The 27,386-nt window shown below is 45.4% G+C and overlaps 1 protein-coding gene across 2 annotated transcripts in view; it reads right to left on the bottom strand.

The window, feature by feature from the left end:
- SYT17 (synaptotagmin 17) overlaps window positions 1–27,386 on the bottom strand; it is an 85,251-nt gene that overhangs the window by 19,968 nt on the left and 37,897 nt on the right. For both annotated transcript variants that reach the window (XM_045994306.1, XM_045994305.1), the window contains exons 6-7: window positions 12,182–12,302; window positions 10,494–10,649 (exon numbers count right to left, since the gene is read on the bottom strand). In XM_045994306.1, the coding sequence (XP_045850262.1) occupies window positions 10,494–10,649; window positions 12,182–12,302 (277 nt within the window). The remainder of the gene's footprint in view (window positions 1–10,493; window positions 10,650–12,181; window positions 12,303–27,386) is intronic.

Raw genomic sequence — 27,386 nt, 5'->3', positions numbered from 1 at the left:
TAGGAGTTGGGGGGCTGAAATCTACTGACGAGGAAATCCTCATTCAGAGGGTTAAGTAGCTTGCCAAAATAGAGCACTGTCCTTTGTATCTAATCCATGAGCACTTTCTGTTGATTCTGCCTCCTACATTATTTCCCACTGAGTAACTTCTCTGAAACCCTTCTGCTACCTCCCTGGTTGAAGCCACCATCCCCTCCCCCTTAGACCAGCGCTGTAGCCTCCCAGATGGTCTCCTGGGTCCCCTCTTGTCTCCTGACAATGCCATTCTCCATTCAACAGCTGGAGGGACACTTTAAAAAAGGATCATAGCACTTCCTTGGTCAAAACCCTCCAAAGGTTTTTCTAGGCACTTAGGAAAGAAAAAATAGAGCTTCTAATCGTACAGGCTCTAGTCAACCTGCCCTGTGCTACTTTTCCAAACTCACACTGCCTTCTGTGCTCTGGACATATTGGGGTAACATGGGAGAACAGATCAAGTGTCTTCTTGCTATGTGAAGTGTGGTCTTTAGACCCCAGCATCAGCGTTATCCAGAGCTTACTAGAAATCCAGACGCTGGGATGCCTGAGTGGCTCAGTGGGTTAAGCCGCTGCCTTCAGCTCAGGTCATGATCCCAGGGTCCTGGGATGGAGTCCTGCATCGGGCTCCCTGCTCAGCAGGGAGACTGCTTCCTCCTCTCTCTCTCTCTGCCTGCTGCTCCCCTGCTCGTGTGTGCTCTCTAACAAGTAAATAAAATCTTTAAAAAAAAAAAAAAAAAGGGAAAGAAATCCAGATGCTCGGGTCTCTTCCAGACTTACTGACTCAGAATCCACATTTTGACAAGGTCCCCAGAAGATTCCTACGCTCATTAAAGCGTACTGGTTAAGAGCGAGGAAGACTTTGGAACCAAAGAACTTGGGATGGAAGCCTTGCCCAACCACTCACCAGCTGGGTAACTTGGCATCAGGGACTAGCTACTTCCTGCATAGTGAAGAGCTCATCTTACCCAAAGAGAGACTTGGTCTATACCCTTGGCTCCTTGGAGATGATTTCCAGGCTCGCAGAATATCTGGCGGAGGTGTCTTTGCTCATCTAGGGTTCTAGCCACAGGCAATGGGGTTTACAGAGACCGCCTTGGGTCCCCTAGAGAAACTGAAGACTAGAGGTATTAGCGGGACCTCCAACAGGCACTGGAGACCAAAGGTCAGCTCCCCGAGAGTACAGGATTGAGCCCCGGTAAAAACTCCGGACACCTAAGGCTCAGGGAGCTCCCTTTGTTGGCAATATTCTGTGCACATGGCATAGTTGCTAAGCAAGAGGAGGCAATGCCGTCCATGACTCCACGGGGACAAAATGATTGAAAGCTCCACATCCCATCCCCCATGTGTCTCTTCCCTGGGCTGATTTTAATTTGCATCCTTTTGCCATCCTAAAATTACAGATCTAAGGAGCACCTTCCTGAGTCCTGGGAGTCATTCTCATGAATTACTGAAACTGCATGGGCTTGGGGACCATGCCTGTCCAGCCAGCTGGTCCAAAGCCAGGGTAGTCTTGTGAGGACCAGTCCCCCCGACTTTGCACTTGGCTCCACTCTCTGTCATTCCCTTCCCTGAGCTTCAGTCTCCCCAGCTGAAAAAGGCTATAGAGCAGATCACACCTTCCATGTTTATCAAAAGATTAAATGAGAAAATGAACACACAGGAGTTCCACGATAAACACAAGTACAATGTCCCCCGTGGTTTGGTCAAGGAAGCGGAGGGTCAGAGAGGCAAAGCCACTTGCCCACAGTCAGAGGCTGAAGCTCGGTCTGACTGACCTGAACCCTGGTATGATACCATCTCCTCGTGACTTGCTATCACTTTCCGGGAAGGGAGGGACACGTGTGGTTCTGCTGAGCCCGTGGTCCAGCAATCTGCTAAGGAAGTCATGGGGCCTTTGGGGATAAGTCGCCCACCGCCATCCCAATGCTCCCTCCTGCTTCTCCTCGCTCCTCTCTTTTTGGGATTCGCATGACGTGAATATTCGGCTGTGTGACGTTGCTCCACAGGTTTCTTTTTTCCCTTCTGTTCCTCTTTTCCCCCAAACTTTTTATTCTGTTGCTCACAGTATGTACCTCCTCTCCACCTATCTGTACGTTCCTTAACTCTTTCCTCTATCACCTGCATTCTGCCACGGACCCCATCCAGTGAATATCTTATTGGATTCGCAATTTTCTACTTGGTTCTTTTCTTCTGTTTCTCTACCAACCTGCAACAGCCTCTGTCTTAGCATACTTTCCAAGAGGATCCACCCTTCCTTCTTGGAGCATGGTTACAATCACGCTCTAAAGTCCGTGGGAACATCCCACCGTCTGGGTCATCCTGTGCTGGGTGCCTGCTGATTGTATTTCCTCTGAGAATTCGCCAGACTTGGCTGGTTCTTTATGAATCAGGTTGTTCCAGATGGTATCCTGGACGTCTTGAATATTATAAGACTCTAGGTCTTGCTTGAATCCTACTAAATATATTGATTTTGGCTGTACCAGGCAACTGAGTAGGTTGGCTTCAGACCACATGTTCTAACCTGCCTTTTAGGTGCTGTTAGGCCAAAGTCGGTTCAGTTTTCAAAGCGTCCTCAAGGCTCTGCCTTATCTGTCCCTTATCTGTGTCCGCGGGGGCCAGCTGCAGACCGGGGCGGTTGTCTACACTGTAGTTCAGTTCTCAAAGTCTCTCCTATACTGTTCAGGGTCATATCCACTCTGTGGGGGCAACTCCAGGGTGAGCCCAGGAGTTCATATCTAAGTCTGTGGGCCTCCTTCTGGAGCTGCATCCTCTCTGTAGTGTTTCCCACACTCTGGCTCCTAGAGGCCCCCTTTCATTACCCGCTGTCTAGAAAGTGGAGGTTTTGGTGTCCCCTGCTCTGCCGCTTACTTCCCATAACTGCGTCTGGGTCTGGAGCCAGGTGCCCCCGCCAGCTCCCGCTGCATGCTGCCAACCCCAGCACCCGGCGGGGAGCACAGACCAGGCCGGTTCTGTAGCTGAGTGGGCGGAGCCAGTCCGTCCCTGGTTCCCGGACGCCGAACCAGCTGGCAGCTTTAGGGCAATGGTGATTAGGAGCGGACTCTGCTCAGGACGCGACCTCGGGCTATTCACCTCCAAAGGGCCAGCATTTCAACGCCGGAATTATTAAACAACACTGGAATTATTAAAACAATAGACATGATTTTCCAAGGGGCTATTTCTGGGATGGGCAGGTCCATGTGCTGATCTGCCTTTAATTCCCATGAGAGGAATGATTTACTATTTTAAGCATGTTACACAAGACAAAGTCCCGGCTCAGAGAGGGGGAGGCATCTGCTTCGAGTCACACAGCTGGTTACCAGTGGGGCCAAGATTCCAACCCAAGTCTGCATAATTCCAGGGTCCGCTCTTCTACAGCAAGGTCCAACAGCACCGTCCTCATCACCATCGTCAGCACCATCATCGCCACGTTCGGTTTTTGCTGAGCACTGACTATGCAGAAGGCACTGCCTAAAGTTCTACGATGTACCGAGGTGGGAAGAGGAGGAAACTGCATGACAGGGATGTCATTTGCCCAAGGTCACATACACCTGCTGAGTGGCAGAGATGACACCTGAACCAAAAACTGCATCTCACTCCCACAGGTACTCTGAGTGGCCCTGCCAACCGTTTCTCTCGTAGGCAGGGCTGGGCCTGGTGCCCAAGGAGTCGGGTGGGGAGAGAAGACAGAGGCTGTGGGGAGGCTGCAGGGAGGAGGTGGGGCAGAGGTGGACTGAGGCCAGATGTTGGGGAATGTCTGTGTCCCAGAACAAAGCCACAGCACCTCTCCATCTCATGGGATCTTCTGGCCCTTGCAGAATGGCTACGTCCCTCTCAGAATGGTTTCCTCCTCTCTCCTCTGCTGGAAACCCTCAGCTTCTCCAGGTCTGTTTCCCAAACCCCAAAGCTTTCGCAGCATGGCCTCTGGGGCCCATCCAGCCCTGAGGTCTTCCCGGTGGCAGCATCGCTCCCTACCTCCCCTCTACTCCTCTGCCACCCCCTGCCCCCCTCCCCTGCACCTCAGCTCACCAGCAGATTCAATTAACCAATTAGATGCTGCAGCCACAGAAAGCCAAGCAATTATGGAAGCAGACCAGGTGCCTTGGAACTCAATCTCACAGAGGGGCCTGGGAGGCCTCCAAGCAGACAGCAGGGCGGGGAGGGAAGCAGAACACTAGGGGCAGTTGTTGCCAACCCTGGGCTGGGCGAGAGAGGCCACTGGGGAGCTGTGAAAAACACACCCCTCGCCCCAAATACAGATGCCCTGGCCTACTCCGTTGCTCTGCCTGGGGCCTGGGCATCAGGATTTTCTACAGTCCCAACATAACACTAATGACAGATGGGATTAGCAGTCTAGTGGAGATGCAGGGGTAAGGATCACTGCAAGAGCCTGATTCCTTCTAACGCACGTGGAATGCCTGGTGCTCACCCAGCTGCTCTTCTGAGGTCTTCTGTGTATTCTCTCCCCCAAAGTGCGGTCTGCAGACCGATAGCACTGGCAGCCACTGGGCTCTGTTGAAAGGCAGAATCCCAAGCCGCAGACCAGGCTGACTGAATCATTTCCTGCATTTCCTGCATTTCCAACAAATCCCTAGGAGACGTGAAGGATGGAGACTCCACACTCTCCAGTCCTAGCTAGACACACTAAGGTTGGCAAAAGAGCTAGGAGTGCCTGTCATTGCCCTGGTTTCTCTTCTTGCGTGTTCCGCAGCTGCCTGGACACTGGCTATCACTGGTGGACTTCCCCTCCTTCTGAGCCTGTGCCCAGGGTAATTCCTGTAGCAGCTGCCTTGAGCACGGGGCTTCCCTGCTGACCCCTGTCAACCTGTCAGTCCCCAGGCTGAACGATGAGGTTGGCCTCAATTTCCCTCCAAGACCTCAGTTTTCCTTCTGGGCTGGAGGCCTGTCTGCTCTCGCCTCACTCCCCACAACCTTCCACGTCCAGCTAACGTATCACCGGCTCACTCCCCGGACAGGTTGGGCATTCGAAACACACCTTGCTTTTCTCCTTCATAACCTTTAGACCGATTCACAATTACGTCATGATTGCTTTGGCCTTGGACTGACGTCCGCCTGTCCTCCACTAGAATGAAACACCATGAGAATATAGGTCACGATGGGGCGCCTGGGTGGCTCAGTCATTGAGCCTCTGCCTTTGGCTCAGGTCATGGTCCCAGGGTCCTGGGATTGAGGCCCACATCGGGCTCGCTGCTCAGCGAGAAGCCTGCTTCTCCCTCTCCCGCTCCCCCTGCTTGTGTTCCCTCTCTCACTGTGTCTTTCTATTAAAAAAATAAATAAAATCTTAAAAAAAAAAAAAGAACATGGGATCATGAATGCCTGGTTCTCTGCTGAATATATAACACATTGTAGGTGTTCAAAAAATATTCAGTCCGTGGAGACTGACACTTGGTCAGCTCCTGCCCCAGGGAGCTGAAATCTACCCCCACCCCCGCCCCTGCCATCAGAGGTGGCCTCTACTCTCCTTTCTGTCTCTATCAATCTATCCACTGGAGGTTCCTCACCTAAGTAGAATTTTTTTTTTTTTTTTAAAGATTTTATTTATTTGACAGAAATCACAAGAGAGGCAGGCAGAGAGAGAGGAAGGGAAGCAGGCTCTCCGCTGAGCAGAGAGCCTGATGCGGGACTCGATCCCAGGATCCTGAGATCATGACCTGAGCCGAAGGCAGCGGCTTAACCCACTGAGCCACCCAGGCGCCCCCCTAAGTAGAATTCTATAGTATCTGCCCTTTCACTTCTGGCCTAGGTCCCTTAACAGAATGTCTCCAAGATTCACCCATGTTGTAGCGGGTGACCATGTCCCTCCTTTGATGGCTGAATAACCATGCCCTGAATGGATAGATCCTGTTTTATTTATCCATTTATCCATCTGTCGATGGACACCTGGGCTGCTTCACCCCTTTTGCTACTGGGAATAATGCTGCTAGAAGCCTGGGTGCGCGAATGTCCGTGGGGAGTCCTGCTTTCCGTTCTTTTGGGGATATTCCCAGAAGGGGAATTGCTAGATCACGGAGTGATTCTATTTTTAATTTTTTGAAAAGGCCTCATCAAGCTGTATTTCTTTTTTTTTTCCTTCCTTTTCTTCCCTCACTTCCAAGAATAGCCCACTAACCTCAGTGGCCAATTCTACTCCATGTTCCCGGAAGGCCTCTGGGCCACGCATCATTCTCTCACAAGCTGAAAAGCAATTTTCCCCCTTTTTTTAAACTTCAGCTGCAGAAATCACCTGACTGAAAACTGCAGAAAAACCCTCATCCCACACAGGAACGGAAGGGCTTAACCAGCCCCGCCCACTGGCTGATTACCGGCTTTTACCAGGATTCTTGGCAAAGGCTTGAAGCGCAGCTCAACCTTACTTTTTTATCAAGTGTTTGGAAACAAGTTAATAGGCTAGGTTTCAGAGCCTTCGTCTGGCCGTGACAGCTTTCCACCCCTACCTAAAAGATAAGCAAGTTAGAACGTCATGGATTCGAATCCGGAACAACGGTAGCTTTGCCCAGACAGATCCCAGCTCTACCAGATTTCTTTTATCACTATGGTCAGTGCCCTCTAGGTAACACGCCATCCCAGCTGCAATTTCCATTCACAGTTATGGCTCCAAACCCTGACTCAGCATAGAAATATGTGAGGTGCTTTAAAAATACATAAACACAGATGGGGACACAGCCGACATCCCCAGCTCAGTCCGCTTGGGCATAGTCTCCGGGGGTGGGGTCTGGCCACTGGCATCACTTTATGTTATTTTTTTCAAGATTTTATTTACCTATTAGAGAGAGACAGAGAGAGCGCTCCAGCAGGGGGAAGCAGCAGAGGGAAGGGGAGGAGCAGGCTCCCCACTGAGCACTGGGGGTTGATCCCAGGACTCTGAGATCATGACCGGAGCCAAAGGCAGAGGCTTACTGACACAGTGAAGCACCGAGGTGCTCCTAGAAGCACCTGAAAGCTCCAGCCGATTGTCAAGTGTAGCCCGAGCTGAGCATCCCTTCCTTAAGAAGGCAAGAAGACCTGCAATCCTTCCTTCTCTAGAAAGAATATTTTCAATGGGCTTTAACCTGATGAGAGGCATCCCTGAGCTAGGGGCATGGAACCCCAACATTTAAACAGGAGAAGCAGGTGTTCCACAAATGGAAAGCACGGCCTTGTCTGATGGGCGGGTGCAGCTGATGCCAGTCACCCGCAGTGCAGTGGGTGGAATGAGAGAAGAATGGGGGGGCACAGGGGTGCTGCTCCAGTTCAAGGCTTTTGCCTGATGGGGTTCACATAGTGGATTCAAGCGGTTCAAAAAAAAACCCCTCTGAACGGAAGGCAAAATTTTCTGTCCTTCAGGGTGTTTTTCTGGGAAGGGTGCCCCATAGTCTCATCACCTCATCTCAGGTTCCGTCACACACCCCTCACCTCCCCACACCCTCCCCTGCCCCCCACCGTGAGTAATGCAATCATTAAAAATAAAGAGCTAGGTCCATCCACATTTGCACTGACCTAGAGGGACTAGACACAGTCATGTGTTAATGAAACAAAAGCCACTTTTTCAGGGTGGTGTCCACAGAATGATCCGCCAAGCCCCCCAAGAGCAGGGGCTGTCCATTTTGTTCCGGCCATATTCCTAGCACCCGGAAACTGTGTCTGGCCCAGAGAATGGGCTTCATCCCCACTTCTGGAATGAATGAGTAACTTCCCAAAAGAGCTGAATCCTCTATATGCGGACGATGTTTGTGTGAATGATGAAAAAAGTGTGAAATGAGGCATATCAGGACGTTACAGGCAGTGACCTTGGGGTGAAGGGACTGGAAGGGGGAAGAGAAAGAGAGTAACACTGCCTCTTAAGAATAGTTTGCAGTTGGGGCACCTGGATGGCTCAGTGGGTTAAGCCTCTGCCTTCAGCTCAGGTCATGATCTCAGGGTCCTGGGATCAAGTCCTGCATGGGGCTCTCTGCTCAGAGGAGAGCCTGCTTCCCCCTCTCTCTCTGCCTGCCTCTCTGCTTACTTGTGATTTCTCTCTCTGTGTGTCAAATAAACAAATAAAATCTTTAAAAAAAAAAAAAAAAGAATAGTTCACGGTTACTGAGTGCTTGCCTTGCACAAGGGACAGTGCTCAGCACTGATTATATCTTGTTCTCATCTGAGTCACACAACAATCCTTCAAGACGTCCTCGAGTGGTTATACCCATTGTACAGCTGAGAAAATCTAAGCACACAGATCTTTCTCAAGGCCACAAAGCCCAGACCCAGGCCCTGGTTCCACAGCCCGTGCATTTAACACCTCTGCTCTTCTGACTCTCCGTCCAAACTCCTCTTTTGGTTGTAACACTCACTGTAACCAGCACGTGCTACTTGTGTCCTAAAATCTTAAGTAAAATATAAAAGTGTCAGGGCTTTCCCTCTGGGCACTAGATGTCCCCCTGGGGTCCCTTCCTGATCTAAATGTGCAACCTAAGTCCTTCTCTCTCAACAGGGACTTGGGAACTGATACTCCATGCTTGGATCTTATCTCAGTTCAGCAGAGTTCCCACTGCCTAATCCATACCATTTAAACATTCAATGGAATCACAGTCTCTGGCTTTACCTGAAACCTTGGGGACAGTGGGACAGCAGCCATCCCAGGCTGCAACAGATAGGACTGTCATACCTGCTTAGGGCAGGTGGGCCCTGACTGGATGCAGACTCTCTGGGTGACAGGCCCTAAGAAAACCCAGAACCAACCTGCCTGAGAGGAGTCTTGGAGCATGGAGCATTCGCAATCTTGGTAATGAGAAGCAGTAAGGCTGTGCAGAGGAAGCCTTGCAAGCAAGGATTTTTTTTCAGCCATGGCCTTCTTCCTCGGGAGACCAGCAGCTGAGGTGTTAGAGTACATCAGAACAGATTAGGCTTTCGATTACTCTGGAGCACCACGCCTCAGTGTGAGCTCAGGTCCCCCATGCCAGCACTCCCCAGATGTTTGGGGAAGTGCAGACCCCTTCATCTTTGGAGCAAGGAAGACCATAGCTTAAGTCTTGACTCTACCAGTCAGAGACTGGGTGGACTGCTTAGGTTTCTTTTTTTTTTTTTTTTTTTAAAGATTTATTTATTTGACAGAGAGAAATCACAAGAGAGGCAGGCAGAGAGAGAGGAAGGGAAGCAGGCTCTCCGCTGAGCAGAGAGCCCGATGCGGGACTCGATCCCAGGACCCCGAGATCATGACCTGAGCTGAAGGCAGCGGCTTAACCCACTGAGCCACCCAGGCGCCCCGACTGCTTAGGTTTTAAGCCTCAGTCCCCAGCCTTATAAGCCGATGAGGATGATGCTGACCTGACTGGGTGAATTACGATGCGTATTAGCAATAAGGTGAGTGAAGCCCTTCCGGGGACAGGACACAGGAAATAACAACCATTACTTCTATTAACTTGACGCGGTGAGAGCCAGGTTCTAAAATGGCTCCCAACGATCCCTAACTCCCAGTATTCACATCCTTCTCTAACCCCCTCCCCTGGAATGTGAGCTGGACCCAGTGCGTTGCTTCTAAGGAACAGAATACGGCAAAAGTAAAAGGATGTCATTTCTAAGATTAGGTCACTGTAAGACTCGGGCTTCCATCTTGCTCAGCTGCCCACTCTGATGGAAACCATCCGCCATGTTGTGAGCTGCCCCACGGAGAAGCCCACGTCGTGAGAAAAAGAGGAAGGTCACCGGCCGACATCCAGGAGGGAACAGATGCCTCCAATCCAATGCACCCTCGCTGTGAGGAACTGAATCCTACCAACCACTAACTACACGAGTAAGCTTGAGAACAGGTCCTCCCCCAGATGAGCCTTAAGATAAGACTGCAGCCCAGCCAATACCTTGACTGCAGCCTTGGCAGAGAAACTCAGCCAGAAGCATGCAGAGAAGCTGAGTCTGGGTTCTTGACCCACAGGAACCATGAGCTTAATAAATGTTGCTTATATTTGTTCTGCAGCAGTAGGTAACTAATACACCCCGAAAACAATAGATTAAATTCAACCAGAGCAGCACGTGAAGCCTTTTTAAGTCCTCCTCTCCAAGTTAGGTCACGTGTTTCTCACATTTCCCTATAAGGCTATAAGCTACTTGAATCACCACAGCATCTAAACGAACAGAGTGAGCACTTATTATTTTAGACTTGATTTTACTTCATTGTATAGTCTCACTGAATCTTACAAACCTATGAAGCAGGTACCGTGATTGCCCACATTTTATAGATGAAGAAACCGAAATTTAGAGGGGCCAAGCAACGTGCCCCAGGTGTCAGCAATTATGCCGAAGTGCCAGGAAATCTGGCTCTAAAATTTACATTTGTAATAATTATGCTTTATGGTTCTATGAATCTTGCCCAACTCCACAAATGCTAAGTGGATTCACACCCAGATAGCTGAACACCAGACATGACCCTCTCTAGAAACCTTCTATCTCTAGGACAGTAAGTAGACTATGTCTCACCTGGAGTTCATCAGGGTCCCACTACCTACCTGTAAACACTAAGCTGGCATTTTCAAGTTCTTCCTGGGGAACTTTGAAGCTGAAGGATTCATTGTAGAAAGGATCAATTGTGCCTCTTAAGAAGGACGTCTTCTTTGTTTTCACAAGTTTGAGTCCATGTACCAGCTGGATTTTCACAAAAGGGTCTGAGAATTGGAGACAGAATTAAAGAACGCTGGAGCTCATGAAACGCAATCCATCCATCCAACTTCCCATCTGTTTGGTAACCCAACCACCTACCTATTCTTTCTTCTCTTTTTCCCTCATTCCACCAATCTTTCCGTCCATCCGTCCAGATATCCACCCCTTCTTCCAATCATCCATTTTCCCATCCATCCATCCACCCATTACCCATCCCTCCTTTCTCCCATCCAGCTGCTTATCTGCTCATCCCTATCTCTCTTCCTCCAACCATCCAAGACTTATTGAGTTCCTCCCATGTGTCAGGCACTGTGTTCATTTTACAGATGAAGACACTTAAGACTCAAGACAGGAAAGGATCTGTTTAAGATCAGACTAGTGGAAGAAAATCCAGACCCAGAGCCTGCCCTGTTTTTTTTGTCCCTAGAAATCAGTGAGCCCATAACTCCATACACGGGAGTATAGAGATGGCAGATTAGTAATTATCATTCTTAGATTGCTTTACAGTTACAAAGAGATTCATGCACACTATCTAATTTAATATTTGTCTAAACAACCCCATGAGATGGATACTGTTGTTATCTCAGTTTTTCAGATGGAGAAACTGAGGCTTAGGGAGATTAAGTATCTTCCCCAAGGCCACATCATTTGTGAGTAGTAGAAGGAGGACTTGGTTCCAGGCAGTTTGACTCCAGAACCTTTTATCATTTGATCCTATTGCTTCCCCCCTGGTGGTGAGTCTGAAACTTTCCAGCCTTAACATCATTCCCTCCACTGACCCCTCCCAAATCTCTATTTTTATAATGTGGTTTCTGAGAATGCAAGTTGTCTTCTAGAGGCAGCTGTCACTTTACAGCAAAAGTAATTTATTTTGGCTACTGTCCTTAGAGGAGACAGTGGTTTCTCCAAGGAGCTGAAGAGATCCCAGAGACCCTGGCTACTTTCAGGATAATATCCTTTGCTGTCATACAGATGGAATGTAATCTGTTCCATTTCATGAAAAGTCATCTTTGAATTGGCTTACTATAAAGTAGACATTTTAAATACAACAGTCTTTTCAGAGCCGGGATTTATAAAGATTCAAGGTACACTTGAAATGAGCTGGGGAGGGAAAAAAAAAACCCCTAGGGCCTGTCCACCGCTCCCGCAATTGGGAATGGGTGGTCGGTGCACACTGGCGCCACCCAGAGCCTGACATCTCCATTGCAGGCACAGCAGCCGGAAGGCAGGTTCCTTCCTTGGGGCCTGCATGTGCACAGAGGATCTGGAGGTCAGTACTTACCACACATGGTCTCAGTCAAATCCCCCATTCGAATGGGGTTACTGAGATACCATCATTTACCTGCCTCACCCTAAGAGACACCTGATCATTAATTTTTCCTCTTGATCCAACATCCTAGCTCTAAATGCTATCTGTTTAGCCCCGCGGTGTTTTAGTAATAGTATCCGGAATGCAGAAAAAAAAAATTTGGCCCTGGGTCAAACAAACACAGATGCCTCGTTGAGGAAATGGGGGAAGAAGGGGGTCGCACTGTACCTGAACCTTGGCTCACATCTGTCTGAAGAAGTTGCTTGGCTCGAATGACATCAACATTGAGTCTCCCAGCACTCGGGAGGTAATTCAGTGACAGAAGCAGCTCTCCCAGCTCTACTTCATTCTGCAGAGAAAGGACATGGTCGGGAAGTTGCTTTCTTCTTGTATTCCTTCTTGTACCTACTGGGCAGGAAAGTGACTCCAGCAGGTCACACATGGGCTTCTGTAGGTAGACCAGTTGGCAAGGGGTTACCTCTTTCTTTGACTTCTTTTAGCCTCTGCCCCCAGTTATCCCATCTATCTCAGAAGGTTCTTGGGGCACGCAGGCGGCTCAATCGGTTAAGTGCGCAACTCTTGGTTTTCGCTGAGGTCATGATCTCCCTTTCGTGAGATCAAGCCCCACGTTGGGCTCTGCAGTCAATGCAGAGTCCACTCCAGACTCTCTCCCTCTCCTTCTGCCCCTCCCCCTGCTCATGCTCTCTCTCTCTCAAATGGATAAATAAAAAAATCTTTTAAGAAAAAAAGTTCTTTCTGTTCTTGGAATGTTTAACAGCAGCAACAACATACTAACAACAAAACATCCATAATGATAACACATAAATGTGGCACGTCAAGTTCTGAGCTCAGCACTTTACATGTAATAAGTAGTTCAATTTCATAATGAATCTGTTAGATGTTAGAATTACTCTTATTTAATCGATGAAACTGAAGATCAGAGCAGTGAAATGGTATATCCAAGGCCACATAGCCAGAAAAATTGGTAGCCCTTGCATTTGGACCCAAGGAGGCTGATTCCTGGTAATCTGACCATTATCCTCTTCTGCCTCCCAGCAGGATAAACTGGGAGGGGGAGAACTGGGGGTCAGAACACGCTGCAGGGCAACGAAGTGGCTGAGAAATCTGTTCTCGGGCGCCTGGGTGGCTCAGTGGGTTAAGCCGCTGCCTTCGGCTCAGGTCATGATCTCAGGGTCCTGGGATCGAGTCCCGCATCAGGCTCTCTGCTCAGCGGGGAACCTGCTTCCCTCTCTCTCTCTCTCTGCCTGCCTCTCTGTCTACTTGTGATCTCTCTCTGTCAAATAAATAAATAAAATCTTTAAAAAAAAAAAAAAATCTGTTCTCAACCTGCAGTCCACAACAGAGCCCATGCTTCGCGTCTCGCTGTACCAACACTCAGCCTGTGACACCGCTTGTTAAAAAATGCTCATTCCGGGGGCCTGGGTGGCTCAGGTCATGATCCCAGAGTCCTGGGATCAAGCCCCACATCAGGCTCCCTGCTCAGCAGAAGGCCTGCTTCTCCCTCTCCCTCTGCCCCTCCTTGTGTTCCCTCTCTCGCTGTGTCTCTGTCAAATACATAAGTAAAATAAAAAAAAAAAAAAAAAAAAAACCCATTCCCTGGATAGCAACACTACCACACTGGTGGGAAATTCACCCAGGGCATGATTCCTTCCACACTTCTAAAAGTACCACGAAAGCACGAGGCCCCCACTTCTCTGTCCCATTTTTATTATTTATTTATTAAAAGATTTCATTTATTTATGACAGAGAGAGATAGTGAGAGAGGAAACAAGCAGAGGGGAGCCGGAGAGGGAGAAGCAGGCTCCCCCCCAAGCGGGGAGCCCAACATGGGGCTTGATCCTAGCACAGCAGGACCATGACCAGAATTGAAGGCCAGATGCTTAATGGCTGAGCCACCCAGGCGTCCCTCTGACCCATTAAAAAAAAAAAAGTTATTGCAAAAGCTTGCAAGCACATACAAATTACACAGGGCACTGTAACAAATCTCCATATACCCACCACCCAGTGGTAACAATGATCAGAATACTTCTTTTGCTAAAGGCTGCTTCATTGTGTCTTAGTCTGTACTTGTCTTGGTTCATACAACAAAAATACCATAGACTGGGTGGCTTATAAACAACAGAAATTTCTTTCTCATAGTTCTGGAGGCTGTGAGTCCAAGATTAGGGTACCAGCATGGTTGGGTGAGGGCTGTCTTCTGGGTAACAAACTTCTCATTGTGTCATTTGGTGGAAGGGACTATGGACCATTGTGGGGCCTTGTACGTAAGGCACTAACCCCACTCGGGGGGCGCCGCCTTCGTGACCTAATCACCTCCCAAAGGCCCTATCTTGCAACACCATCACAATGGATGTTAGGATCCCAACATACGAACTTTGAGGAGACACAAACATTCAGACCACAGCATATCTACACACTGACTTGCAAAAAATTTTAGTTGAATATTTTAAACCACATCCCAGACATGATGTCATTTTACCTGTATATCCTTCAGAGTGTATCTTCAGAGTGTATCTTAAATGGTAAGGACATTAAAACAAATATTTTTAGCATGGGAAATTTCCAATCATATTCAAAAGAAAGCACAAAAGTACAAGGAAACTCACTCGGATTCAATAATTATCATCTCACAGCCAATCTTGATTTACTTACACCCTCATTCAACTCCCCATACCCTTCTGAAGTAATACCCAGACATAAAATTTTTCTGTAATATTTTATATATATATAAATATATGTGTGTATATATGTATATATATAAAAGATCAGATTGATCTATGTATTTATCCAGCCATCCACCAGCTACTCAATCTTTGTCCACCCATCTATCCATCCTTTCTTCCTCCATCCATCTATCCATCATCCATCCATCCCTCATCCTTCCTTTATCCATCCATCCATCGACCCACCCATGATCTCTATCCATCCCTTTCGTTATCAGTCATTCCAGCAAATTTATGCCAAGTGGCAGCTCTAGAACACAGCTTGGCATACAACAGATACTCAACAAACATGGGTTGACTAGATCCCCAGTCAAACCAAAAGATTTCTGTAGTGGGTAAGCTAGTTCCCAAACAAGAAACAATCTCACACATTAACTCAGAGGTTGCAAACTGTCAGTCCGTAGATGTGTTTTATTTGGCCCACGTCAAGCTTAAATGTAATTACCTGATAATTATTAAAGAAATTCAAGAATCAAGATATCTCACACGTTCAAAAAAATCTAGATTTCCTGCCTCGCTTGAAAAACAAGAAAGTCCAGCAAGGCTGGGCCCACATTCCTACCTGGCAACATGTGGCCAAAGCACAGCTTCCCCTTAAGATGGGACCTGCCTCCTTCATTTCATTAGGTCCCCATCCATCCTTCACTGCTTTACCTATGAGCTCACAGGTTTTTCAAGACAGAAATGGTGAACTCAGTGTCCGGAGCGATCAAGGAAATTCCGAGCTCCTATACACAGCTTCTAGGGGGTTCCCCCTTGTTCTTGAAGGCCTGGAAGATGCTGTATCCTCAGGGCCTGACCCTGCAGACATATTTATCCTGAGACAAGAAATACTGAGAATTCAGCTGGCTCCTTCCTATCCTTGTGGAGTTAGCGCAAAGCCTTCCCTGCTTCTACAACTAACCTGTGGCTCATCTCATGATATAGCTTCACAGGTAAGGATCCTAACTTGTAATTCAGTCTGCTGACCTGGTGAAAAACGGATTTGGCCAGTCTAGTGTCATCAAGGGTAGTTCAGGTACAGATGAACCCAAATGAAAACAAAACAATGCGGCAGGAAATCAGCCTACAGACATAGACCAGTGGTTCTCAAACTGGGAAAATTTTGCCGCCACCACCCCCAATGTCTAAAGACATTTCAGATTGCAGAACTGAAATGGGGGATGCTACTGGGATCGAGTGGATAGAGGCTAGGGATGTGGCTCAATATCCTCCAACACAAGACAACCCCCCACCTGGCCCCCAAAACAAAGGATGATTCAGCCCAAAATGGCCACACCACTGACTTAGAGACAAGGAACAGAAGAGAGAAAAGGGGGATAGATATCTGTTTTACAATAGCAAAAAAAGTCAATATCCGTCGACTCAGTATTTCCATTCCCAGGAACTTACCCCACTGACATACCTCACTCTGCGTCACAATGTGCACACAAGAATAACAACTACAGGATCATGACCTTGACAGAGTGACTGTGGGCCATGACGTGCAAGGACTGGGGAGCAAAGAGCCCCTGCCTTCATGGAACATACACTCTGACTGAAAGATATACAAACGAGGTGATTTCAGATACGGTTGAGTACTAGGGAGAAAAATCCAGCAGGGGAAGGAAGTTGAGGGTCCTTTCTGGGGTGAGGGAAATATTCTGTATCTTGATTATGGAGGCAGTGACATGGGTACATTTGCCAAAGATCAACTATTTAAAATGTACAAATGTATTGTAAGCAAATTATACCTTAATAAAGTTGATGAAAGGGGGGGGATCTGACATAGCAAATAGGGCAGAATATTATTAGCTCTTGTCAAATCTGGGAGATGGGTACCTGGGGGTTTATCACTTTATGTTAGAAATATTTCATTTAAAAACACATTAAACATTTAAAACATGTTTAAAAAAATAAATATTAAAAAAGCAAGCACAAAAACTTAGGTGCCTAAGAATGGTGACTGTTAAGGCACGCTTAGGGGCTGCCATGGCTGTCACAGTGGTCAGGCAAGGCCTCCCTGAGGTGAGGTTTGAGGAAGGCCTGAAGGAAGTGTGGTGGGGAAGGGGACACATGAGCAAGGAGGTGGGATGAGGTGGGAAGAGGGAGAACACAGTGAAGGCCATTGTGGTTGGGGTGCGCTAAAATGTGGGTTCTGGAAAGGTCCATGGGAGCTAGAGAAAGCTGCCCAGGGGTTGACCTGTGGGAATGCGCCCATCCCCAGCCCTACAGGAGATGGTAGAAAAGGAGTGAGGCCAGTTACCAGCTCTCATCTCCTAAGGGGGCCCTCAAGCCCTTTCCAGAGTGGAGAGAGTTGGGCCACTGACCAACCTTCAAGGAGACAGCTGCCTGGCAACATCCCCAATTTTTCTCTTTCTGAGAAGATTGTTTTTTTCATCTCAAAAAAAAAGGGGGGGGGAGTTCTTTTCTTCCTCCTTCCCTTTGAGGGATACAAGCGGCTGCTCTCTCTGCCCCACCCCACCCCAACACAAGCCTACTGAGGTCTGCATGATGTATTTTTCCAAGGGAAGTTGTCCCATTGACCCGCCCTTCTTTCCGTCTGCCTCGCTTTGGGAATGATCAATCTACAAGACAGTCATCTGTTCCTCAGGGTACAGTTGGTAGAAATAAAAAAAGAGGGCTAACTCAGCAATATCCAAAGGTTCGCTACTTTTTTAAACAAACCTTTATTCAACAGTGACTCAGTCCTAGGCACCGGGACCCCACAATCATCACAATGATGGCAAACTTTCACTGCGAAATCACCCTAGGCCAGGTGCTGGTTCTGGCAGGCCAAGGCGAAATCTCATTTCTTCCCCTCAACAGCTCTAGAGGCTCCCACTTTCCAGATGAGAGAATTCAGACTCAGAGAAGTCAAGGACACCTCAAGATCACATTCTGAGTAAAGACAGGAGGCAAGCGCAGCCTGCTTTAACTCTTATACCACATTGTTGGTAGTGAAAGCACAATGCCACCAACCGTTCAAGTCTCTTGGTGGGGAACAGGGAAGATATTAGGGAAAAAAAATCAAAATTTCAGTGGCCTCACACTCACTACGTTGGCTATAAGAATGCCACCACCCAGCAAAGAGAAAATAACAGGTGTCTGATGCAGGTGTGGAGAAAGTGGGAGCCTGTGCCCAGTTGCTGGGTTGAAAAATGGCACAGCCGCTGTGCTCCGTGGTCTGATGGCTGTTCCTTAAAAGGTTATGACCAGAGTTACATATGACCCAGCAATTCCTCTCCGTGGTATTTCTATTCTCCCAGGAGAACAGAAAAACTTGTACATGAATGTTCACGGTTGCACTGTTGGCAACAGCGGGGAAGGTGGAAACGGGCCAAATATCCACCGATGAGTGAACAGACGAACACAATGTAGCATATCCATACAACGGAATGTTACGAAAAGAAATGACATATGATACATGCTATGGTATTGTGTAGCTAAACCTTGTTAACATTAGAGTAGGTGAAAGAAGCCAGACACAAAACCTTAGATGGTATGATTCCATTTCTGAGATATCCAGAACAGGTCAATCTCTGAAGACAGAAAGCAGATGGGTGGTTGCTGGGATCTGGTAGGAGTGGGGCTTGGGTGTGGGGGGCAGATACGGGGAGTGATCGCTTAGTAGGCACAGGGTCCCCTTTGGAGTGATAAAAATGTCTGGACAGGGGATGGTTATATTGAGAATGTACTAAATGTCACTGAGCCGTATACTTTAAAATGGTTAGATTGATGTGATGTGAATTTCACCTCAATTAAAGCAAATTATGGGTCTGCAGTATTAATCAGCCATATAAACCTGACCTAGTGCAAGACATACTGAAGCACAACCCATGCCGGGGAGGGGCATGGTCAAGGAAGGCTTCCTGGAGGAGGCCTTTATGTCTTTAAAGATAAGTAGGATGTGTTAACTAACCGTATCATGGTAATCACTTCAAAATATATACGTGTATGAAATCAAGACATTGTACGCCTTACACTTACATAATATTATGTCAACTATATTCAATGGAACTAGGAAAGAAAAAAGGTAAATACAATTTTGTCTAGCAAATATTTCAGGGAAGGACATCCCCTGTAGATGGAACAGAATGAAAGAACCTTTCACCACAGTCCCATTACCCTTTGGTGTTCTGGCTCTGAAGTTCTTAATTTCCTAACAGAAAGTCCCAAGTAACTTACTATTAATAATAAAGCAGGCAAAGATGATTAATCACTTGGATTTCTACAATAAATCAGTGAGTCTCTCCTTACAAATAACATTACTGTCACTCATTTATAGTCTTGGGTTTTGAACATTGCTTTGTTTGTTTTTTAAATGGGAAAGACAATGCTGGCTTCACCCTTAGGCAGAACAGGTATGTGCTCTCAATGCCCCCAACCTCCATTTCAAAAAAAAAAAAAAAAAAAGAAAAGAAAAAGAAATACATTTTTTTGGCAAGAATATAATATCTGGACATTCAGAAGTAACGGTGAAGCCATCACTATGGAGAAACTAAACCATTGCAGTTATCCTGAATGACTTATGATGGGAGGCTCCACGATTTTCGGGGCTTAGGATCTCAAGATCACATCTTTACCCAGGCCAGGAGAAAGGAGAGGGTTCTCACTAAACTCAGGGTCTTTGTCCCAGAATACGTGACACATCTGAACAACAACATTCACTTAGACATCAAAAACTGCAGCTCTAAGTAATCAGAGGGCAAAAATGTTCCTTGAGGGTTCCTGAAGACAGCATCTTCTTTGTCCTTCTTCCATAGAAATATCTGATGCTAAATTTATAAGCTGACCAGCAGCCAGATGGTAAGGAACTTAAGATTATAGGAACAGAAAAAGTAGGACCATCTAGGCAGTAGCTCCCCAATCTGCTCTTCCTTCCCCAAAAGAATCGTGAAATTTATGGTGATCTTTGTGGACCCCATCAAGTACTGGACCCTTAACCTTATATCACCCTGGGCGCAATTTTGCCCTCCCCCACGCCTCTAGAACATTTGGCAATGTCTGGAGACATTTTTTTGTTGTCACAAGTGGGATGAAGGTTGCTACTGACATCTACTGGATGGAGGCCAGGGATGCTGTTAAAAAATCTTACAAAGTACAGGACACCCTCGCCCCCTCAATACAAATGATTTGGCCCAAAATATCAGTAGTACCGAGGCTGAGAAATCTTAACTACGATTCTTTTCTTATCCAATTCCAGCCTGAACAAATGTTAATAGCAACCAAAGATGAATTTTTCTCCAAGAGATATGAGGACAAGTCCATTCACTAGCTCAGATGAGCCTCTCTTGGATCTTCTAAGACCAAAAAAGGACAGAGCACTAGCTGTAAGCCAAAGATCAAGCTAAATTCCATCCTTTGGCTTCCTCCTTGGGCTGTTCTTCTTCGCTGCAAGCAAAGACCCAAGCACCCGACACAAAACCCCTCCCAAGAAGTGGGCTCAGCTGCCCCAGGAAGAATGGACTGCTTATTCTGGGAGAGTCTCCAACTCTAAGAAGTCTCCCTTCTCCCACCCAAATTTAGTCAGATAAGGTTGGCGTGTCACAGCGAGAATAATTTGGTCCAACACTCTAGGTTTATAAAAGAAAACTGAACCAGGACATTCTCTCACTTCCCTATGTAATATCCTCCATCCACCACTCTTAGAATGAAAGCCAATGTCTTTAGCCTCATCTAGACGCATCTGGCTGGCTCAATAAGAAGAGTATGAGACTCTTGATCTCAAGGCTCAGAGTTCAAGCCCCACGGTGGGTGTAGAGATTACTTAAATAAACTTAAAAAAAAAAAAAAGTCCTTAGCCTCATCTACCACAAGATTTATTTATCAGCCTCAGTACTACTTGGGGCTAGATCATTCTATGTTGTGGGTGTGGTCCTGTGTACTGTAGAATGTTTAACAGCATCCCTGGTCTCTATCTACTTGATGCCAGTAGCATACCAACCACCTAAAATGTCTGTATACATTGCCTAATATCCTCAAAGACAAAATCCCCCCACTGAAAACCACTGATCTACCAGAATCCAAATAACCTGACCCCAGCCTCCATCTCAGACCTCATCCACCAGCCCCATCTGCCTCCTTTCTATTCCCTGAAAACACAAGACCATTCCTGCAGCAGGGGTGTGCACCTGTTACTCCCTCAGCCTGGAAATGTCCCGGCAAACGTCACCTCCTTATCTCTGCATTCCCAGACTACACCACCAAAAATAGTCCCCTGTCTCCCTCACTTTGGAATGCTTCTTTCATTTTATTTCTTTCAAGGCACTTTGTCCTTATGTGATGTTTTCTTGCCCTCCATGAAGGCAAGGACAGTATCCAACTCTCCACCACCATGTCCACAGCACGTGGAGCAAATTCCGTCCAGATGACCATGAAAAGAGGCTACACGGGGAGAAGCAAGATGGCGGAGGAGTAGGAGACCTAAATATCATCAGGTCCCAGAGTTTAGATGGACAGTTATCAAACCATTCTGAACAGCTACAAACTCAACAAGAGAGAGAAGAGCAGCAATTGTAGGAACAGAAAACCGATGCCTTTCTGGAAGGCAGAACGTGGGGAGAAGTGAATCAGAGCCAACATTCAGGAAGAGAGACCACAGGGGAGGGGCCGGCTCCCGGCAAGTGAGAGAGCAGCGGAGCACAAAATCAGAACTTTTAGAAGTCTGCTCCATTGAGGGACGTCACTCTAGAGGCTAAGGGGAAGGGGGATCCTCACGGGGACAGTGTGGTCTCAGGACCCACAGGGATACGAAAAGACCGGGGGTGTCTGAGTGTGGCAGAGCTGCCAGGTATAGGAGCGGAGAAGCCCATGGCAGAGATGGGGGCTCACAGCTCGGGGTTACCTTAAACCATGATCCACGGCACAGTCGGGCCACTGCTCTTTAGGCAGGGACACCCCCCCCCCAAGGACAAGTGGCAGATTCGGGGAGACTCACCTTCCTCCTCTGGGAGAAGCGCTACAGGAGTGAGCTGCAGGGATCTGCTGGGTTTGGAGACTCCAAATGGGGCCGTGCGACAAAGACAGAAACGCTCGGTCACAGGCTGGGTGAGCTCGGAGTGCGGCCGGAGACCACGGAGACAGGGGAGGGATTGAGCGCTTTTCTCTGAGAGCGCACTAAGGAGTGGGGCCCGAGCTCTCAGCTCCTATAAGCCGAAGAACGGGAGGCCGCCATTTTCATCCTCGTCCTCCAGAGCTCTACGGAAAGCGTTCAGGGAACAAAAGCTCCAAGAGCGAACCTGAGCAGATTATTTAGCCCAGCCCCTGGGAAGCTTGGTGCAATTTTGCCTTGGGCAAAGACATTTGAGAATCACTGCAACACGTCCCTCCCACAGAAGATCAGCAAGAACATGGAGCCAAGACAAAGTTCACTGATCAATGAGAACTGCAGAACTCCAGAGATATGGGAAAGGAACACACGGAATTCATGGCCTTTTTCCCCACAATCCTCTAGTCTTTTAAAGTTAATTTTTTTAAAAGATTTTATTTATTTATTTGACAGAGAGAGATCTTAAGTAGGCAAAGAGGGAGGCAGAGAGAGTGAGAGGGAAGCAGGCTCCCTGCAGAGCAGAGAGCCGGACGTGGGACTCGATCCAGGACCCTGAGATCATGACCTGAGCCGAAGGCAGCGGCTTAAACCACTGAGCTACCCAGGTGCCCCTTAAAGTTAATTTTTAAAAATTTTTTCTTACTCTATTTTTCTTAATTTTTCCTCTTTCCTATTTTAACATTTTAAAAACTATTTTATCTTATCAATACCTTTTAAAAAATATTTTTTAGTTTTCATTCCTTTAGTTATATTTTATCCCTTCATTGTATTTAACCTTATTTTTTGTATACATATAGGTTTTTTTTTCTTTAAAATTCTGGGATACAATTTCTTCTAATAGATCAAAATATACCCTAAATCTAGCACATGCCTTTGTTCTAGTCTCCAGCCTGATCACATTCTTTCCTCTTTTTTTCTTTTCCTTTTTTCAACCAACTTCTTATCAGTTCCTTTTTTAGAATCTTTTTAAATTTTCATCTTTACAGTGCTATTCCATGCTTTCATCGTGTTTACCCTTATTTTTATATATATGTAAGTTTTTCTTTCTTTAAAATTTTGGAAAGTAATTTCTTCTTTTTTTTTTTTTAATTTCTTCTCACAGACCAAAATACACCCCAAACCAAGCCTGTGCCTCTCTTTTATCCACCAATCTAATATATATGTGTGTGTGTGTGTGTGTGTGTGTGTATGAAAAAAAGAAATTTTATATATATGTATATATACATATGAAACAAATATATATGAAACATATGCAATATATATGAAACATAGATATATGTATATATACATATATATATGAAATTTCTTTTCTTTTTTTCCCCCTTTCTTCTCCCCCCTGGTTTTGAGTCTCTTCTGATTTGGTTTTGCATATTTTTCTGGGGTCATTACTACCCTTTTAGTATTTTGTTCTCTCATTCATCTATTCTTATCTGGATAAAATGACAAGGTGGAAAAACTCACTCCAAAAAAATGGGGAACAAGATGCAGTACTGATAGCTAGGAAAATAATCAATATGGACATTAGTAATACGTCAGAACTAGAGTTCAGAATGATGATTATCAAGGTGCTAGCTGGGCTCAAAAAAAGCATGGAAGATATTAGAGAATCCCTTTCTGGAGAAATAAAACCCCTTTCAGGAGAAACAAAAGAACTAAAATCTAACCAAGTTAAAATAAAAAAAAGTTATTAATGAGGTGCATTATAAAATGGAGACTCTTACTGCTAGGATAAATGAGGCAGAAGAGAGAATTAGTGATATAGAAGACCAAATGGTGGAGAATAAAGAAACTGAGCAAAAGAGAGACAAACAACTACTGGACCACAAGGGGAGAACTTGAGAGCTAGGTGATACCATAAGACAAAACAGTATTAGAGTAATTGGGATCCCAGAAGAAGAAAGAGAGAGGGGCAGAAGGCATATTGGAGCAAATTATAGTAGAGAGCTTCCCTAATTGGGCAAAGGGAACAAGCATCAAAATCCAGGAGGCACAGAGAACCCCACTCAAAATCAATAAAAATAGGTCCACACCCTGTCATCTAATAGTAAAACTTAGAAGTCTCAGTGACAAAGAGAAAATCCTGAAAGCAGCTTGGGACAAGAGGTCTGTAACATACAATGGTAAAAATATTAGATTGGCAGCACAGAGACCTGGCAGGCCAGAAAGGACTGGCATGATATATTCAGAGCACTAAACCAGAAAAATATGCAGTCAAGAATACTATATCCAGGTAGCCTGTCATTGAAAATAGAAGGAGAGATAAAAGGCTTCCAGGACGAACAAAAACTAAAAGAATTTGCAAACACCAAACCAGCCCTACAGGAAATATTGAAAGGGGTCCTTTAGCAAAGAGACAGTCTAAAAGTAACAGACCAGAAGGAACAGAGACAATACACAGTAACAGTCACCTTACAGGCAATACAATGGCACTAAATGCATATCTTTCAATAGTTACCCTGAATGTAAATGGGCTAAATGCCCCAATCAAAAGACACAGGGTATCAGAATGGATAAAAAAAAGAAGACCCATCAATATGCTGTCTACAAGTACCTTCATTTTAGACCCAAAGACACATCCATATTTAAAATGAGGGGGTGGAAAACAGTTTACCATGCTAATGGGCATCCGAAGAAAGCTGAGGTGGCAATCCTAATATCAGATAACTTAGATTTTAAGCCAAAGACCATATTAAGAGATGAGGAAGAACACTATATCATACTTAAAGGGTCTGTCCAACAAGAAGATCTAACAATTTTAAATATCTATGCCCCTAACATGGGAGCAGCCAATTATACAAACCAATTAATAACAACATCAAAGAAACACATCAACAATAATACAATCTAATAGTAGGGGACGTTAAGACTCCCCCTCACTAAAATGGACACATCATCTAAGCAAAAGATCAACAAGGAAATAAAGGCTTTAAATGATACACTGGACCAGATGGACATCACAGATTTATTTAGAATGTTCCATCCCAAAACAAGTGAATATACATTTTTCTCTAGTGCACATGGAACATTCTCCAGAACAGATCACATCCTGGGTCACAGATCAGGTCTCAACTGGTACCAAAAGATTGGGATCATTCCCTGCATATTTTCAGACCACAATGCTTTGAAACTAGAACTCAATCACAAGAGGAAAGTTGGAAAGAACTCAAATACATGGAGGCTAAAGAGCATCCTACTAAGAAATAAATGGGTCAACCAGGAAATTAAAGAAAAATTTTAAAAATTCACGGAAACAAATGAAAATGAAAACACAACTGTTCAAAATCTTTGGGACATAGCAAAGGCAGTCCTGAGAGGAAAGGATATAGCAATACAAGCCTTTCTCAAGAAACAAGAAAGGGCTCAAGCACACAACCTAAACCTACACCTAAAGGAGCTCAAGGAAGAACACCAAAAAAAGCTTAAACCCAGCAGAAGAAGAGAAATAATGAAGATAAGAGCAGAAATCAATGAAATAGAAACCAAAAGAACAATAGAACAAATCAATGAAACTAGGAGCTGGTTCTTTGAAATAACTAATAGGATTGATAAACCCCTGGCCATACTTACAAAAAGAAAAGAGAAAGGACCCAAATTAATAAAATCATGAATGAAAGAGGAGAGATCACAACCAACACCAAAGAAACACAAACAATTATAAGAACATATTATGAGCAACTATATGCCAGCAAATCTGACAATCTGGAAGAAATGGATGCATTCCTAGAGACATATAAACTACCAAAACTGAACCAGGAAGAAATAGAAAACCTGTACAGACCCATAACCAGTAAGGAGATTGAAGCAGTCATTAAAAATCTCCCAAAAAACAAGAGCCCAGGGACAGACAGCTTCCGAGGGGAATTCTACCAAGCATTTAAAGAATTAATACTTATTCTCCTGAAACTGTTCCAAAAAATAGAAATGGAAGCAAAATTTCCAAACTCATTTTATGAGGCCAGCATTACCTTGATCCCAAAACCAGACAAAGATCCCACCAAAAAGGAAAATTACAGACCAATATTCTTGAAGAACACGGATGCAAAAATTCTCACCAAGATACTAGCCAATAGGATCCAACAGTACACTAAAAGGATTATTCACCATGACCAAGTGGGATTTATTCCTGAGCTGCAAGGTTGATTCAACATCTGCAAATCAATCAATGTGATATAATACATTAATAAAAGAAAGAACAAGAACTATATGATACTCTCAATAGGTGCTGAAAAAGCATTTGACAAAGGACAGCATCCTTTCTTGATCAAAACTCTTCAAAGTGTAGGGATAGAGGGTACATAACTCAATACCATCAAAGCCATCTATGAAAAACTCACAGAGAGTATCATTCTCAACGGGGAAAAACTGAGGGCTTTTCCCCTGAGGTCAGGATCACGGCAGGGATGTCCACTATTATCACTGCTATTCAACATAGAACTAGAAGTCCTAGCCTCAGCAATCAGAAAACAAAAAGAAATTAAAGGCATCCAAATTGGCAAAGAAGAAGTCAAACTCTCACTCTTTGCAGGTGATATGATACTTTATGTGTAAAACCCAAAAGACTCCACTTCAAAACTGCTAGGACTCATACAGGAATTCAGTAAAGTGTCAGGATATAAAATCAATGCACAGAAATCAGCTGCATTTCTATACACCAACAACAAAACAGAAGAAAGAGAAATTTTAAATAGTTGGTCCCATTTACAATTGCACTCAAACCCATAAGATACCTAGGAATAAATCTAACCAAAGAGGCAAAGGATCTATACTCATGAAACTATAAAGTACTCATGAGAGCAATTGAGGAAGACACAAAGAAACCTAGAAACATTCCATGCTCATGGATTGGAAGAACAAATATTGTGAAAATGTCTATGCTACCCAGAGCAATCTACACATTTAATGCAATTCCTATCAAACTACCATCAACTTTTTTCAAAGAAATGGAAAAATTATCCTAAAATTTATATGGAACCAGAAAAGACCTCAAATAGCCAGAGGAATGTTGAAAAAGAAAGCCAAAGGTGGTGGCATCATGATTCCACACTTCAAGCTCTATTACAAAGCTGTCATCATCAGTACAGTATGGTACTGGCACAAAAACAGACACAGAGATCCATGGAACAAAATAGAGAGCCCAGAATGGACCCTCAACTCTATGGTCAACTAATCTTCGACAAAGGAGGAAAGAATGTCCAATGGAAAAAAGACAGTCTCTTTAACAAATGGTGTTGGGAAAACTGGATAGCCACATGCAGAAGAATGGAACTGGACCATTTCCTTATACTACACACAAAAATAGACTCAAAATGGATGAAAGACCACAATGTGAGACAGGAATCCATCAAAATCCTTGAGGAGAACACAGGCAGTAACCTCTTTGACCTCAGCCACAGCAACTTCTTCATAGAAATACAGCCAAAAGCAAGGAAAGCGAGGGAAAAAATGAACTATTGAGACTTCATCAAGATCAAGAGCTTTTGCACAGCAAAGGAAACAGTCAACAAAACCAAAAGACAACTGACAGAATGGAAGAAGACATTTGCAAATGACATATCAGATAAAGGGCTAGTATCCAAAATCCATAAAGAACTTATCAAACTCAACACCCAAAGAACAAATAAGCCAATCAAGAAATGGGCAGAGGACATGAACAGACACT

Source organism: Meles meles, chromosome 21 (assembly GCF_922984935.1).
Source record: "Meles meles chromosome 21, mMelMel3.1 paternal haplotype, whole genome shotgun sequence".
Taxonomy (NCBI): domain Eukaryota; kingdom Metazoa; phylum Chordata; class Mammalia; order Carnivora; family Mustelidae; genus Meles; species Meles meles.
The sequence above is the reverse complement of the archived record's forward strand: the minus strand, read 5'-3'. Positions and strand labels throughout refer to the sequence as shown.